Genomic DNA, 14212 nt, shown 5'->3' on the forward strand with positions numbered 1-14212 from the left:
ATATCTACTGGTAAACCAACATACTGACCTACTGATAGAAACAAAATTTCAGACCTGATAGATTTCTCTATTTACAAAAATATCTCACCTAACTATCTGGATATCAATGACGGCTGGAACATGAACTCTGATAATTTTAACTGAGTGATACAGTAATTAAAAAAGAGCCCAATCCAATATTGCCGAATAAAAAAAATTACTGGGAGAGCTTCAACATAAACCTTAAACACAAAATCTTGCTGTGCCATTGAGAAACATGAGGCAACTTGATGACGAATTAAAAGTTTTTATAAAAAATATCCAACAGGTAGCTTGGGAAAATACTCCCAAAATAAATTCTAGAACAAAAGGGAACACCTATCCAAAAGAAATCAGAGAACTCATAGTAGAAAAAATAAAGTTAAAAACTGGCAGCAATACAGAGCTCCACGAAACAAAACTAGTCTAAATAATGCTACACAAAAACTAAAAAGGAAGATACAGAATACATATAAAAAATTCACCAATTGATCCTTTTTGAAGTAATTTAACAGCTGACCAGAACGGATTATTCGTTATGGAAGGCAACAAAAGGAACTAAGAGACCAATTATTCATTCTCCTCCTATCAACTTGGAACGAACAGAAAGCAGAACGATTTGCAGATCATTTAGAAAGCACGTTTAAAGCCAACGACAATGATGTTGAAGAACTGAGATGGGAAGAACCATTCCAAACCGAAGAAAGAATAACATTGACATCATTTAGAGAAATATCAACAGAGATAAAAGAGAATATAAATCATAAGAAAGCCCCAGGATATGATCTCATAATAGGAGAACTATTAAAAAATCTACCAAGAAAAGCCATATTTAAGCTGACACACCTAATAAATGCTGCTTTTATATTGGGATATGTTCCCAGACTCTGGAAAGTAGCCGAAGTCATTATGATAGCCAAACCAAATAAACCTCCTAATGAAGAGACATCCTATCGACCAATATCACTCCTTCCAGTGATGTCAAAACTATTTGAAAAACTTCTATTGAAAAGATTAAAACTAATGATAGGAAGAAAATATCTTTAAATCATCAATTTGGTTTCAGAAATAAATATTCCATTATAGATCAAGTTCACAGAATAACAAATTTAACAGAAAAACATTAGAATAAAAGATAGTCTGCTCTACAATCTTCTTGGACGTAGCATATGCGTTTGATAAAGTCTGGCGTGAGGGTTTAAACTGCAAATTAAGAATATTGTTCTGAAGCTATTTTCTTGTGGAATTTTAAAGTAATTACTATTTAAATGGGAATAAGCCACATTGTGTCTAACTCTCCAGACTCTACATCATAGGTGTTAGAGAAAAGGTCGATAATAAATGAATAATACCATAAAAATGTTAAAAAAATAATAAATTATATGAATAAAAAAAGTATATAATAAAAAATTAATGGTTCGTTTTTATTGTATTCATATGAGTATTCAAGAATCCGGTCAACTTCGGAGTGCTGTAAAACTCAGAGAAATTAATGAAATTAAACACATTTGTAGTGAAAATTATTCATTGAAAACCCTCTATAATATTGCTCAGATGTCTTTTTGTAAAATTACCAAAAAAAGTTGAAAGACCCAAAAAAATTTGTTCAGACATTTTTAGTTATTTTTGTTAATAACTTTTTATTTTCCATTTTACGATAAAAAGTAATAGGACTAAAGTCGTAGAGTATTTAATTTGCTAACAAATAATGTCTAATAAAATTTTCTGTAGGGTTGCTAGTTTACGAGATACAGCGCGAAAACGCTTTGAACCACTTAATTTAAGAAGGAGGGTGTTAAAGAAGCCGGTGAACTTCAGAGCGCTGTAAAATCCAGAGAAATTATTAAAATGAAACAAATTTGCAGTGAAAATTAATCTTTAAAAAACCCCTTATAACATTGATCTAATATCATTTTATTGTAAAGTAACCAGAAAAAAGTTATGACCCAAAAGAAAATTTGTTAAACAATTTTTAGTTATTTTTGTTTATGACTTGTATTTTCAATTTAACTATAAAAAATAATAGAAATAAAGTCGTAGAAAATTTAATTTGCTACAAATAATGTTTCATAAAATTTTCTGTAGGAATGCTAATTTGATACAGCGCAAAAACCCTTTGCACCACTTTTTCGGCGAAGATGGCGGTCGGGGGACAAGGGTGGCGATCCCACAAACTTGAACTTAAGCTTATACTAACCACCCCCACTCATAAAAGTAAAAAGAAATAAAATTGCGTGCTCTCAAAAATGTAATCTCAATGTAACTTTTCAATGGACTACAAGTAATATTTCCTGCAACGATTTTATACGATTTAATGTTTGAAATGTCCAGATATACGAGTACATTAACGCCGATTTAAAAACATTTTACAACGTTTTTTTAATTCCAAACAACCTGGAACTAGTATTCAAATATTTACCTTTGAATCTTATTTTAATTAATAATACATTATATTTTAGCGAAGGAAGGGACACAACATTGTGTGTTCCAAATGATAAAAGTATTAGAGTCCGTAGACCTTTTTATTGGCCTTATAACAGAAAGCGCTTGAGTAATCGTAGCGCTTCTCTTGCTGGCATAAAACAAAATCAACAAACTAATCAGCAACGCCGAAGACGTGTTAAATTTCAAGAAGAAAAAAAAACAAATAACGAAATTAATGAAGACACTGAAAAGGTTGAGAATATTGCACAAAAGAAACATAAAAAGAAGAAGAGGAAGCAAATTGATTATTCTTTGAGAGTTAGTAACATCAACAAAAGTTTAAGGTACAAACTAATTAATTTATATTACACTCCTTTAATTTTTTAAATATAGTTAAAATTCAAACTCATGCGAAAATTAGGTTGGGTTTTTAATTATATCTAATCTAACAAAAAATCAGTTTTATTTTATAAATAAATTGATACGAAATAAAAAATAATAAAATATACTAAATCATAATTTTTTCACAAGAAGGTCTTTTCTCTACAAAAGTCTGTTGTTCTTTGGTCAGAGTATGATATAGCCTGTACAATAAGTTTTGGGGTTCGATAAGAAAAACACAATTTCGTGGTTTGAAATACACTGTATTATTAAGTATAGTCTTCCTTTATATTAACATCAATACACTTGTTTCAACGAAATTCCAATTTATGAGTTTTGAAAAGTTGGGCATGAATAATATCAATATATGATTTTCAATAATTTTTGGTAAATTGACAGCTACAATAATCAAAACCAATACCTTTCAAAAGTGCTAAGTTAAAATGATTGTTTAAAGTCTTTAATTGCTGACAGAGCCAGTAGGAGACTTCGTATCATAGAGTATGGTGTTTCAATTAATGGAGAAAGAAAATGTGTTTGTCATCAGGTTTTTATTAGCATCCATAGCATAAGTGAAAAAAGAGTTCGCGTGGTTTTAGATAAGCACACCACAAGCAGTTAGGTACTTTTCTTTTTGCAATATAGCAAAATTAACAAAAATCGCTTATTTCAAAATCACCATATTTCGGGTATCCGCAGCTAAATTTTACGTTATTAATTAGCCAAATATATGTAATATACTATTAAATAAACAGTATAGGTACCCCAATAAGTAGGCAAGAATATAACCAAATGTTTTTAAAAACAACAATTAAACAGAAATGTCACTACAAAACAACTTGCTTTAGATTTTCTAAAAATAATATAAAATGACAGTAAACATTCTTTAAATATTTCAAGAAATATTGATTCTTACCTGAATTTTGATAGGATGTTTCTTGAATTTTTAACGTCACTTTTGAAATTTGACTTTTGGCTGGCTAATTATTTAAAATACGTATGTGTATCGATACTAAATGTAAACAAATAATGAATTGACAGATTGAAATGAAACTTCACATGAAGAGTGTTTCAACATAACAACGCCCATTCTTATAAAACCGCAAAACTTATTGAACAGCCTAATATGTTTCCCTCTATATTACGAGGTCAAAGGGTAGAGCCGCTACATACACCATCTACTTATACTCCAGTCACTCGGGCTATTCACCTCCCAATGTTGTCGGACTGAACCGATTCACTTGAAAAATGGTGAGTTGTTGGAAAAGTGGTCAAATAACAAAACTTATATGACGCCGATGTGAGCTTCTGCCCCAGGGGTGGTTGCCACCCCTTCTCGGGCGTGGAAATTCTTTTGCTCAAAATAGTCACGAGAATCGATAGACCATTCAATTGTAAGTAACTTTTGTTCTATAGTCTTTTCAGAAAGTCAATACTGTTTCAGCTATTTATGGTTGAAAACAGCGAATTTTCATTGAAAAAGTCACGTTTTTTAAAGGTTTTTCATTAATAACTCAAAAAAATATGCCTTTGTTTGAAAAAGTATGAAAAAAAATGAAGCTTATAAAAGAAGAATGAGATTCTTTTTTTACAAGATATTCTAGATACAATACAAAGTTAGATATGGTCGGTGAAAGAAGACATTTTTTTGCGAATATGTGGATCATGTATTCAACGTTAAATTGTAAGAAAAGTTGATTTTTCAGGGATAATGATATTAGAGTTTTTTATAGTCCATGAAAAGTCCTTTAAAGGAGTGCTACAAAAAGTTATTTGCATGTAGACTGAGTAAGTTACAGCTCGTAAAAGATATAATTAACCTAATAGTAGTACAGTATAATTAACCTAATCAACCAACGGTGTTCTTCATTAGATCCAGGAGTTTAACTAGTTTAAAATGCAATATTTTTGAAAAAAGTTATATTAAATTGTATCGTCTATTTTGAAAATTTCTAAAAAATTGTCCTTTTTCAAAATAACTTAAAAAATATAATATATACGTAAAAAATGATCAATATAAAAATATAGATCTTTTTTCAATAAATATTCTCATTAAAACTTCTGTACCGTAAAAAGCAATGGAGATATCACCGATTAAAATGTAGTCTTGGTATGAACATCCTTTATTTCGACTGCCTTAAACCTTAATTTTTCAAAATTGAATGGTTTCCTAATGAACCTATCCTTGCAGTCCTTAAAAGTTCCTTTCAATTGGCCATGTATATATATACGAAAGCTTGAAAATTAGCTGAGATAATTTTGGAGCATGAAAAATATACTTATTTTGGAGTTCTCCACATCTAAATCTCCATATCTAAAGTACGCACAATAGTTTTGTAGATAAATATCTCGGCATCCCTCTCAAGCCGTCGGTCCCCCTGGACTAATTTACTTCGACAGTAGTTACTTGAAGCAGGGTAAAACATGCAAGGAACAAATTTTGATTGATTTAAAGACCTAAGTTTATAATTTTGATGTGTACAAAACTGTGTTTAACGTTGTAGTCGTCTTTAGGGGTCAGTTAAAACAGGTTACGGAGATAAAGGTGAGGCGGAAAGTTAAGCAAGTAGGACACCAAAAAGTAAAGTGGTGGAAGTTAAACGATAGGGACTTGGCAATAGTCGGAAGTAGGAAGAGCTTGAGGAAAAAGATAAGGTAAATGACTGGTGGGAAACTAACAGTTAAGTTGTGGTGCGAGTGGGAGGGGAAGTGCTAGGAAAAACATCTGGTACAGGGCCCACTAGAGACAAAGAAATATGGTGTTGGACCTAGTGATGGGCTAAACTGTGATTCTGTAATCACAGGTATAACTGTGATCGTGATTTTTTATTCATTGTGATTTTTACGTGTGACTGTGATTTAACAGAGCAACGAAAGAAACGTATGTTAAACTCCGAATAAAAAGTGTTGCCATTATGGACCATCATAAAATTCTACACGTGTTATCATCATGTGTTATTATTTCGGTATATCCGATATGGTCGGATGATTTACTTGCACGTGTTTTTTTTTTAATTAGATGTGCTCGTTGTATAAAACAACTTTGCGTTACAATGAATATTGCATGACGGATAATTATCATCCACTTCTATAAAAAAGTTTCATAAACTAATAATTTTTCTTTTTTTATTTGGCGCTAGTGGCATTTTTAAAATGTATGAAAATAAAACTTATTGAATATTCATACAAATACGACGAGACGAGAACATGATATATCACATTTTAGCGATCAAGAACTACAGACGTAGAATAAGACTGAAATCAGTCACAGTATACTTTATTATTCACAGGTCTTGATTGTTATTTTCTAATCACAGCTGTGTAGTGATATTTAGCCTACCTCTAGTCGGAACGATGAAGTGTAACAGAAGGTTAAAGAGAAGAAAGGCTAGAAAGAGGTGTGACAGGTCTAAAAGAGAGGAAGATAACGATATATACAAGATGATAGATAGAAGCAACGCGTGCTGTAGCTACTGCTAAGGAAAGATCGTCTGCACAGCTGTATAAAGAGTTGGAAACACCCGAGAGGATGAAAAGGTTATACAACATTGCTAAAACAAGGGACAAGTCATCAAAGGACTTGACCTACATGCGGCAGATTAAGAGTGCGAATGGAAAAGTGATAAAAACCGATGTTGACATAAAGTAAATATGGTATAGGTACCTTATATAGGTACTTTAGTATACAAGTTGCTAAATGAAGAACACTAGAGGAGAGACAGAAGATGTGTGATCCCAAATGAGAATGTAATACCGGGGATAGCGAGAGATGAAGTTGCCGAGGCGTTAAATAAGATGAAGAACGGTAAGGCAGTAGGGCCTGCTGGAATACCTGTGAAGGTTTGAAAGGCTCTAGGAGAGGAAAGGGTTGATATTTTGTGGCAAATTATGAGTAGGATATATGAGGAAGAAAGGATAACCAATGCATGGAGAGAGAGTGTGATGGAATCATTGTATAAAGATGAAGGGGATATTCAGACTGTAAGAACTATAGAGGGATAAAGTTAATGTCGCACACAATGAAAATTTTGGAGAGAACTGTAAGGCAAAGGGAGAAGAAGGGAGACATCGATAGGAGAAGAACAGTTTGGGTTATTCCAGGAAGGAGGACAACGGATGCCTCTTGTTTGCGTTGAGATAGTTGATAGAGAAATACAGCGAGAAGAAAAGAGAGCTACATTTGATATTTATAGATCTTGAGAAGGCGTATGACACAGTTCCTAGACAAGAGCTATGGAGATATAATAATATGAGAGAGAAATAGGTTCCTGAGAAATACAGCTGCGGTCACTGAATAGTTTACACCTTAATTTTTTACATTGGTAACACTGTATCACAGTGTCGTACGGATTTGCTAGATGTCAAAGTGCTTGTCAAAAATTTCGCGCGTGTTAAAAAATAAAATAAAAAGGTAAATATAAAGGTAAACGCGTTCAAAATGTTTAGAATGCATTTGAATCACGCACAACAAACAAGAGATATTGCCAAACTCGAAGAACAGCAGATTTTTTTTTAATTTCAATCAACTTATTCTGTCCGGGTCCGCGCCTGGTAACGTCACTTCGACTTAAAATGTGCGTTTAAACGAGTAGTCTAATCGTCAGAGAGTTGACACCTAGAAATTATACGAACAAGCTGAATTTTGTCGAGAATATTAATTTTAGCACGCCAAAAAAGATACAAAAAAAAATTTACCACTTTTACCCCCGGGCTTCCTCCTAAAACGAGATGCAAAATCGACGGTCGCTTCAAGCGTTGTTTCTAAGAGAACGTTTCATTCTACACAAAAATGCTTATAAATATTTTTGTTTAAAATTATCTCAGCTACATTTTTTATTTGAATTTTTTTTTCTACGGTGTACAGATTCTTGGTAATTCGATTTTTTTGCGTTTTTACCCCTCTGCAAAGGCGGTTTTAGGAGGAAGCCCGGGGGTAAAAGTGGTAAACTTTTTGTATCTTGATTGGGGTCCCAAAATTAACACGCTCGGCTAAATTCAGCTTGTTCGTATGATTTTTAGAGGTTCAAACCTCCAAAGAGGAATGGTTGGGGGCGTAGAATTGCTTGGAGAAAAGCTAAGGCGAGTAGGAGAATTTAAATACCTTGGTTCCTACATAACGCAAAATGAGACACTAGGTCGAGAAATTGCCCACAGGATACAAGCTGGTTGATTTGACTGGAAGCGAATGAGCAGGGTACTTTGTGATCGATAAATCGTTGAAAGGCTGAAAGAAAAGATATACAAAGTGTGATGAGACCTGCGTTACCTGCGTACGGCGGTGAAGTGTAAAGGAGATTCACGAAAAGAAGATGGAGGTCGCTGGAATGAAAATGTTACAGTGGATGTTGGGTAAGACTAGAAAGGACAGGATCAGAAACGACTTCAAAAAAGATTTTAGAACAAGAACTGCAATGGTTTAGTCATACCAGACGTAGAGATAAAACTATGTGGGACGAAGGATAGAGATGTTAGAAGTTAATGGAGGACGAGGTAGAGCAAAACCCAGGAGAAGATGGAAGGACTGTCTGACAGAGGACTTGAGAAAGAAAGGTTTAGGTGAAGAAGACCCGATGGACAGAAATGCGACCCTGAAAAGGGAAAAGCTGAGGAAGAAGAATTCGTTTTTAGCGATGATTTTTAGGGGTTGAAGAGTTTAAACTAAAGAAATATCGTTTCATAACCGAGGAATAATTTTTTTTAAGGTATCTAAATGGATAATTAACATATTTCAAACTATAAATAGGCTTTTTAAGTATTTTTTTTTTCATAAAGGTATACTTTCTAGATATTAAAAACTTAAAAACCAATGAAACATCATTTCACAAGCCATGAATGAATTTTTATTGATTTAAATTCATAAGTTAAGCTTTTTACATAGTAAAAAAATATTTTTTAACTTTATGTAAGTCATAAGCGGTGGTTTCTAAGGATTGAACATTTGTATTAAATTACAAATTATCATTTAATATGTTTATTCTACTTAATTCAATCAGATTTTAATATATAAAACGCTTAAATACGTGTTTTATCATTTTTTCCACTTAGGGGCAGTTTTAACCTCTTAAAAACAGACAAGCTTAAATCTAAATTTTCGGCTAAATCCATGCTGTCCGGCAGAATTGGGAGGTAAGGTCCTATTTCCGCCTGAGTTACTGGACTATTAGAATGACAGATGCTAGATACTTATATGAATGGGTATCAACTTTTCGCTCTATATTTGGAACTGATCAGATAATGGTAATATTTGAAGACAGACTTATAGAGTGAAAGGCAGGATTCTTAACTAAATTTCACACTTAACACAGTATTAAATTAGCAACTATTGCAAATTGAAAAGATAAAAATATCACGATTTTCTTTATTTCTAAATCTCTATCTAATTTATTAATCCTAATTAAATTTAGTTAACATGATATATTTGTTATACTGAACATCATCAAAAAAAATAAAGTTTTAGAAATAATTTAGAATCGCAGTAAAATCTAATTTAAAATTAAGGGATACCTATCCAAATGGATAAATATAATTGAAAGTTATTTTAATAATACCTGTATCTGTAGAGTAGGGGGCGAGTTCAACAGCATTTAGGCCACAATTGACCCATTGTGCATCCTCCCAGGGAGCTTGTCACCCTTAGCTCATTGCCGCATTCACATAGGACATTCTCTACAGTTTCCTCTTCTCGTTCACACTTCCTACATGAGGTGTATCTACTAGCCCCAGTGTGTGGAGGTGTTTGCTTAGTTGATAATGACCAGTTAAAAAACCAACTGTCAAACGTAGGTTTTTCTTGGTGTTTCCCAAGTACTTCTTGGGTGTTGACTTTTCAACTTTACTTTGTGTTACCCTGGCAAGTCTACATCCTTGCCATTTTCCCATCTTTTTACGTTTTGCGTATGGGAGTGACATTTGACAATTTCCGCGGTTATTTTAGTTGACAACCAAAAATATCCCCAGGTCCTAAGAGTATTAAGCCTGCCGCCTTCCTAGCTAATTAGCCAGCAATGCGGTTACCTTTATTCCTATCGTGCCCTTTAACCCACCTCAGGATGATAGTATTTCAGTCCGAAGCTTGAGTTAGTGACTCGTGACACTCCATTACTAACCCTGATGTGACACGTGGTCTATTCAAGGTTAGTAGCGCTGCTATCTATGCAGATTATTATAGTTTTCCCTGCTATACCTTTTTGGGTTATCTCTTTCGCGGCTATGGAGATATCAGCCAGTTCTGTCTGAACTACGCTGGTATTTTTGCCCATATCCCACTTTATTCTTAGGTTCAGTCATCTGGAGTATATCCCGTATCCTGAGCCTTCCCATTTTGGAGCCATCGGTGTTCCAAATGCAATAGGCATTTGCCACGTTTGTCTCCCTACACTGTCTTGTTTCGATTTTGTAGGATTTGTCAAAGACAAACTTTGGTTCAATTGAGTCGCAGTCTGCCTGTAGCAGCCTCCCAGCAATTGAGAAACGAGTTCTCAATTGTCCCATTCCCACATCAAGATTTGTACCAGCTGAGCGCAGTCGCATCATTGTCACCAGCGCCACCTCTTTGACATATATGTCTAGAGACGTGATGCCAATGATCATCTCCATTGCAGCATTTGGTGTTGTTTTCATGGCACCTGTATAAGCCATCCGCTGAATATGGTTTAGTTTGTTAATCGTTATTGCCTGTAGCACTTTTGATACCCAAGCAATAGCTCCGTAGGTTAGCATTGGCCTAATGACATTAGTGTAGACCCAGGCGATCACCCTGTGCGAAAGGCCCCAGGTGCGCCGACTGTTCGTCGACATTGTTCATAGGCAATATAAGCTCTTTTAGCTCTACCATCTACACGATGCAGTGAAGAATCGGTAGATCTTCCCGAAGTATATGCATGCTGATTTAAGTGAAGTGGGTTATGGACCAGAACTTCATCCCTTATGTACCTCTCGCATAGCCTTTCAATCGTTGGATAATTGATCGGAAAGCCTTTGGTAGGGTGTAGTCCATCCTACCTGGTTTTGGTATGAAGACCACACGTACCTCTCTCCACTTCCTAAGAATATATCTCAGAGCCAAAGAGGCTCTGAATATTTCCACAAGGTGCGGCAGAAGGATATCCAGTCCCCACCGTAGTAGGGCTGGATATATGCCGTCAGACCCTGGTGATTTGAAAGGGGTGAAGCACAATATGGCCCATTCTACCTTTTCCTCATTAATCATTGTTCTGGCGATATGCCAGTCGTTTATTGAGGGTATGATTGCTTCTTCCGTCCAGTTTGGTGCTGTTGAGGCGCTAGAACCGGGAAAGTGTGTTTTCATCAGGACGTCAGGACACTTTCGTAAAGGTTGGAAGTTTTGTTTCCATCTTCCTTCGTTAATATGCCGATGTGGGTCCTTTGAGACCGCTTTTAGAAAGTACTCTAAAAGACCTTCATTTTGAGCCGATATACGTTCAATTTAATTTATTTGTTATTGCAAAAATGACGAACGAAGGTCAAAATTAAAAAACGTAATATTTATTGCAAAATTGCTTTTTTTTTTTAATTCAAATATATTACATGCAAGCCTATAAAATTACGAATTGAATGAGCCGTAGTAGGCCTAGATCACTTAATTTGTTGCTGAGATACGTTAATTAGTTTATCCCACAACTTTGTATGATCATTGGATTGCCAAAAAAAAAATGGTAGAGGGCTAATTCTTGTTTCATTCTCTTCCTAAAGCCGTACATTTTCATATGCCACTGGAAAATAATGAAAACAATTTTTAATCCGTTAAAAACAATTATTTATTAAGTTGTAAAATTGCAGTTATAAACATTTAGAGCTGCAGCGCCCTCTATGTACCCTACAAATTTCTAATTTGCAGATTATTGTAGCTAGCTTCGAGACGAAGATTAAAAAAAAGAGTTTTCTACGACCAATAGGAGCCGAGTTAGCATATTTTTTTTTTAAATCACAGGGGCTTTATTAATAACAATTAAGAAACGAATCTTGCGACGCTCGGAAAAATTTGCAATATCTCGGTGAAAAATAAACCGATTTGGATAATTTTTTTTGAATGTGAGTAGCTCGTCGAAATAATATTAATAAATTAATAATAATAACATCTGGAATACTTCCACCAAACCACCCCCAACCCCACTAAACATTATTTTTCAATTCTTTTACTTTTACAATACTATTAAACGTAATCTACTACCAAATTATTATTGAAAACATCCCCATGAAACCCATTTCTAAAAAAAATTAAAATTCTAAAATATAGACTATTATTATTTCAGTATTTATCTTTTTTTTTAAATACTTACTCTGCCTCGCTGTGTAATCTTTTATCAGTGAAAAATTATGTTAAAATATTCAAATGATTAAAATTTCTATTTAAAAACAATCTATTTTCCAAAAAAAGCTAAAAAAAAATAGATTTTAAAAACTTTTGGTCAAACTAGATTTTTAGTACAATTTCATGAGAAATTAAATGATTGGTTTAATAAATTAAAATAAACATCATATATACGTATATCTTAAATTGCAAATTACTTTGATAGAATTAATAAATTAGTAAAACAAAGATATAAACAGTAAAATAATTGTAATTTATTTATATGGTTTTAAAATTCAGATTCAATATTTATAAAATCAGAAATATGCTTAATTTTTATTAATTTTTCTTTTTTTAGTAGGTTGTACAATTTCCTCATATCATATAACAATTCATCTAAAACATCCATCTCACTCTCACATTCTTTTTCTGCATCATTAGTTCATATTCAGCAGTATTACAATTTTCGCAACTCTCCATTACAATTTTCGCACATTCTCGTACATTTTAGACCGTGCTTACGACATCCGCAATGTTTGCCACATGAGGTTTCGGTGGTACATTGAAAAAAGGAAAACTTTATTCGTCATTTTTAACAATAAATAATGATTTTAATTTAAGGAGAATACAAATACTTAAAAATATAGGTTTTTAAGTAGTAAATGACGCCAGATTCGTTTCTTAATTGTTATTAATAAAGCCCCTGTGATTTTTTAAAAAAATTATGCTAACTCGGTTCCTATTGGTCGTAGAAAACTTTTTTTTTTAATCTTAATCTCGAAGCTAGCTACAATAATCTGCAAATTAGAAATTTGTAGGGTACATAGGGCGCTGCAGCTCTAAATGTTTATAACTGCAATTTTACAACTTCATAAATAATTGTTTTTAACGGGTTAAATTTTTTTTTATTATTTTCCAGTGAATTATGAAAATTTACGGCTTTAGGAAGAGAATGAAACAATAATTAGCCCTCTACCATTTTCTTTTTGGCAATCCTATGAGCATTCAAAGTTGAAGGTCATGGGATAAACTAATTAACGTATCTCAGCAACAAATTAAGTGATCTAAAACCTACTACGGCTCATTCGATTCGTTATTTTATAGGCTTGAATGTCATACATTTGAGATAAATAAAAAAGCAATTTTGCAATAGTCGGAGAGATAGAGCCGAAATTTTGAACTGATCAGCAATATGACATTTCTCTATTGGAATATATTCATTGTAACTGGGTTAAGACTTTGCCTTACAGGCGGACGCCCCTCGTGGTACAGGGGGTGGCTATACAGGGATGAAGTTGTCATTTTTTTTTTTCGAAAAAATTAACGATTGATAATATGGCTGAAAATTTGCCCAGAGTAAGATGTTGGTATAACTATAATATAGACGAAATCACAAAGGGCGGACGCGAGAGTGGATACATATGGGGTGGCGGACAGGGGTGAAGTTGCAATTTTTTGGGGAAATTAACGATAAGTAATATGTCCGCCATTTTCATGGCTCCATATTTAGCCCCTAAAAACTCTCGGGGACAGCCGGGTTGGTACAGAGAGCCATAAAACGGGGTCAAATGTACCACTTGCCTGCGCATTTTAGGTGTCGGTAACAATTTTCAAACTGATTTTATTATGATATTTTTATACCGATTAATTTGAAAATTTGTATGCTCACTTCTGTTACTATTCTGAAAAGCGTCAAGTAGAGTTTTCCTCAAAATTTTCCAAAAAAATTTCCGTAAATGAAAATTTTCGTAATTTTTTGAGGTAAAATCTAATTTGTAGAATCGTTTCCATTTTCTGTAAGTTATACCATGATTTTTTTCCAAAAATTTTCAAACGATTTTTCCGATAAGAAAAAAAATTTAGAAAAACTTTTCTAAAACATTTGATAAAACTCTACGTCATAGTCTGAATCTTTTATAGAATATTTTGTAGTTTTAAAATGATATGATGTTTTTTTTTTTCAAACTAAAGTCATATTTACTTTGAAATCACATTTTTTTCTTAAATATAAATATTTTACGAATTAATTTTTAATTGAATAAATGTTTGATATTAGAATGAAAAACAATAAAAAATTAT

General features: G+C 33.3%; 1 protein-coding gene across 1 annotated transcript in view; it reads left to right on the forward strand.

The window, feature by feature from the left end:
• Positions 1–14212, forward strand: part of lost (methenyltetrahydrofolate synthase domain-containing protein lost) — a 204902-nt gene that overhangs the window by 112103 nt on the left and 78587 nt on the right. Inside the window, exon 5 of the mRNA XM_072523177.1 lies at positions 2478–2786. Coding sequence (XP_072379278.1) covers positions 2478–2786 — 309 coding nt within the window. The remainder of the gene's footprint in view (positions 1–2477; positions 2787–14212) is intronic.

Source organism: Diabrotica undecimpunctata, chromosome 2, assembly GCF_040954645.1.
Source record: "Diabrotica undecimpunctata isolate CICGRU chromosome 2, icDiaUnde3, whole genome shotgun sequence".
Lineage (NCBI taxonomy): Eukaryota > Metazoa > Arthropoda > Insecta > Coleoptera > Chrysomelidae > Diabrotica > Diabrotica undecimpunctata.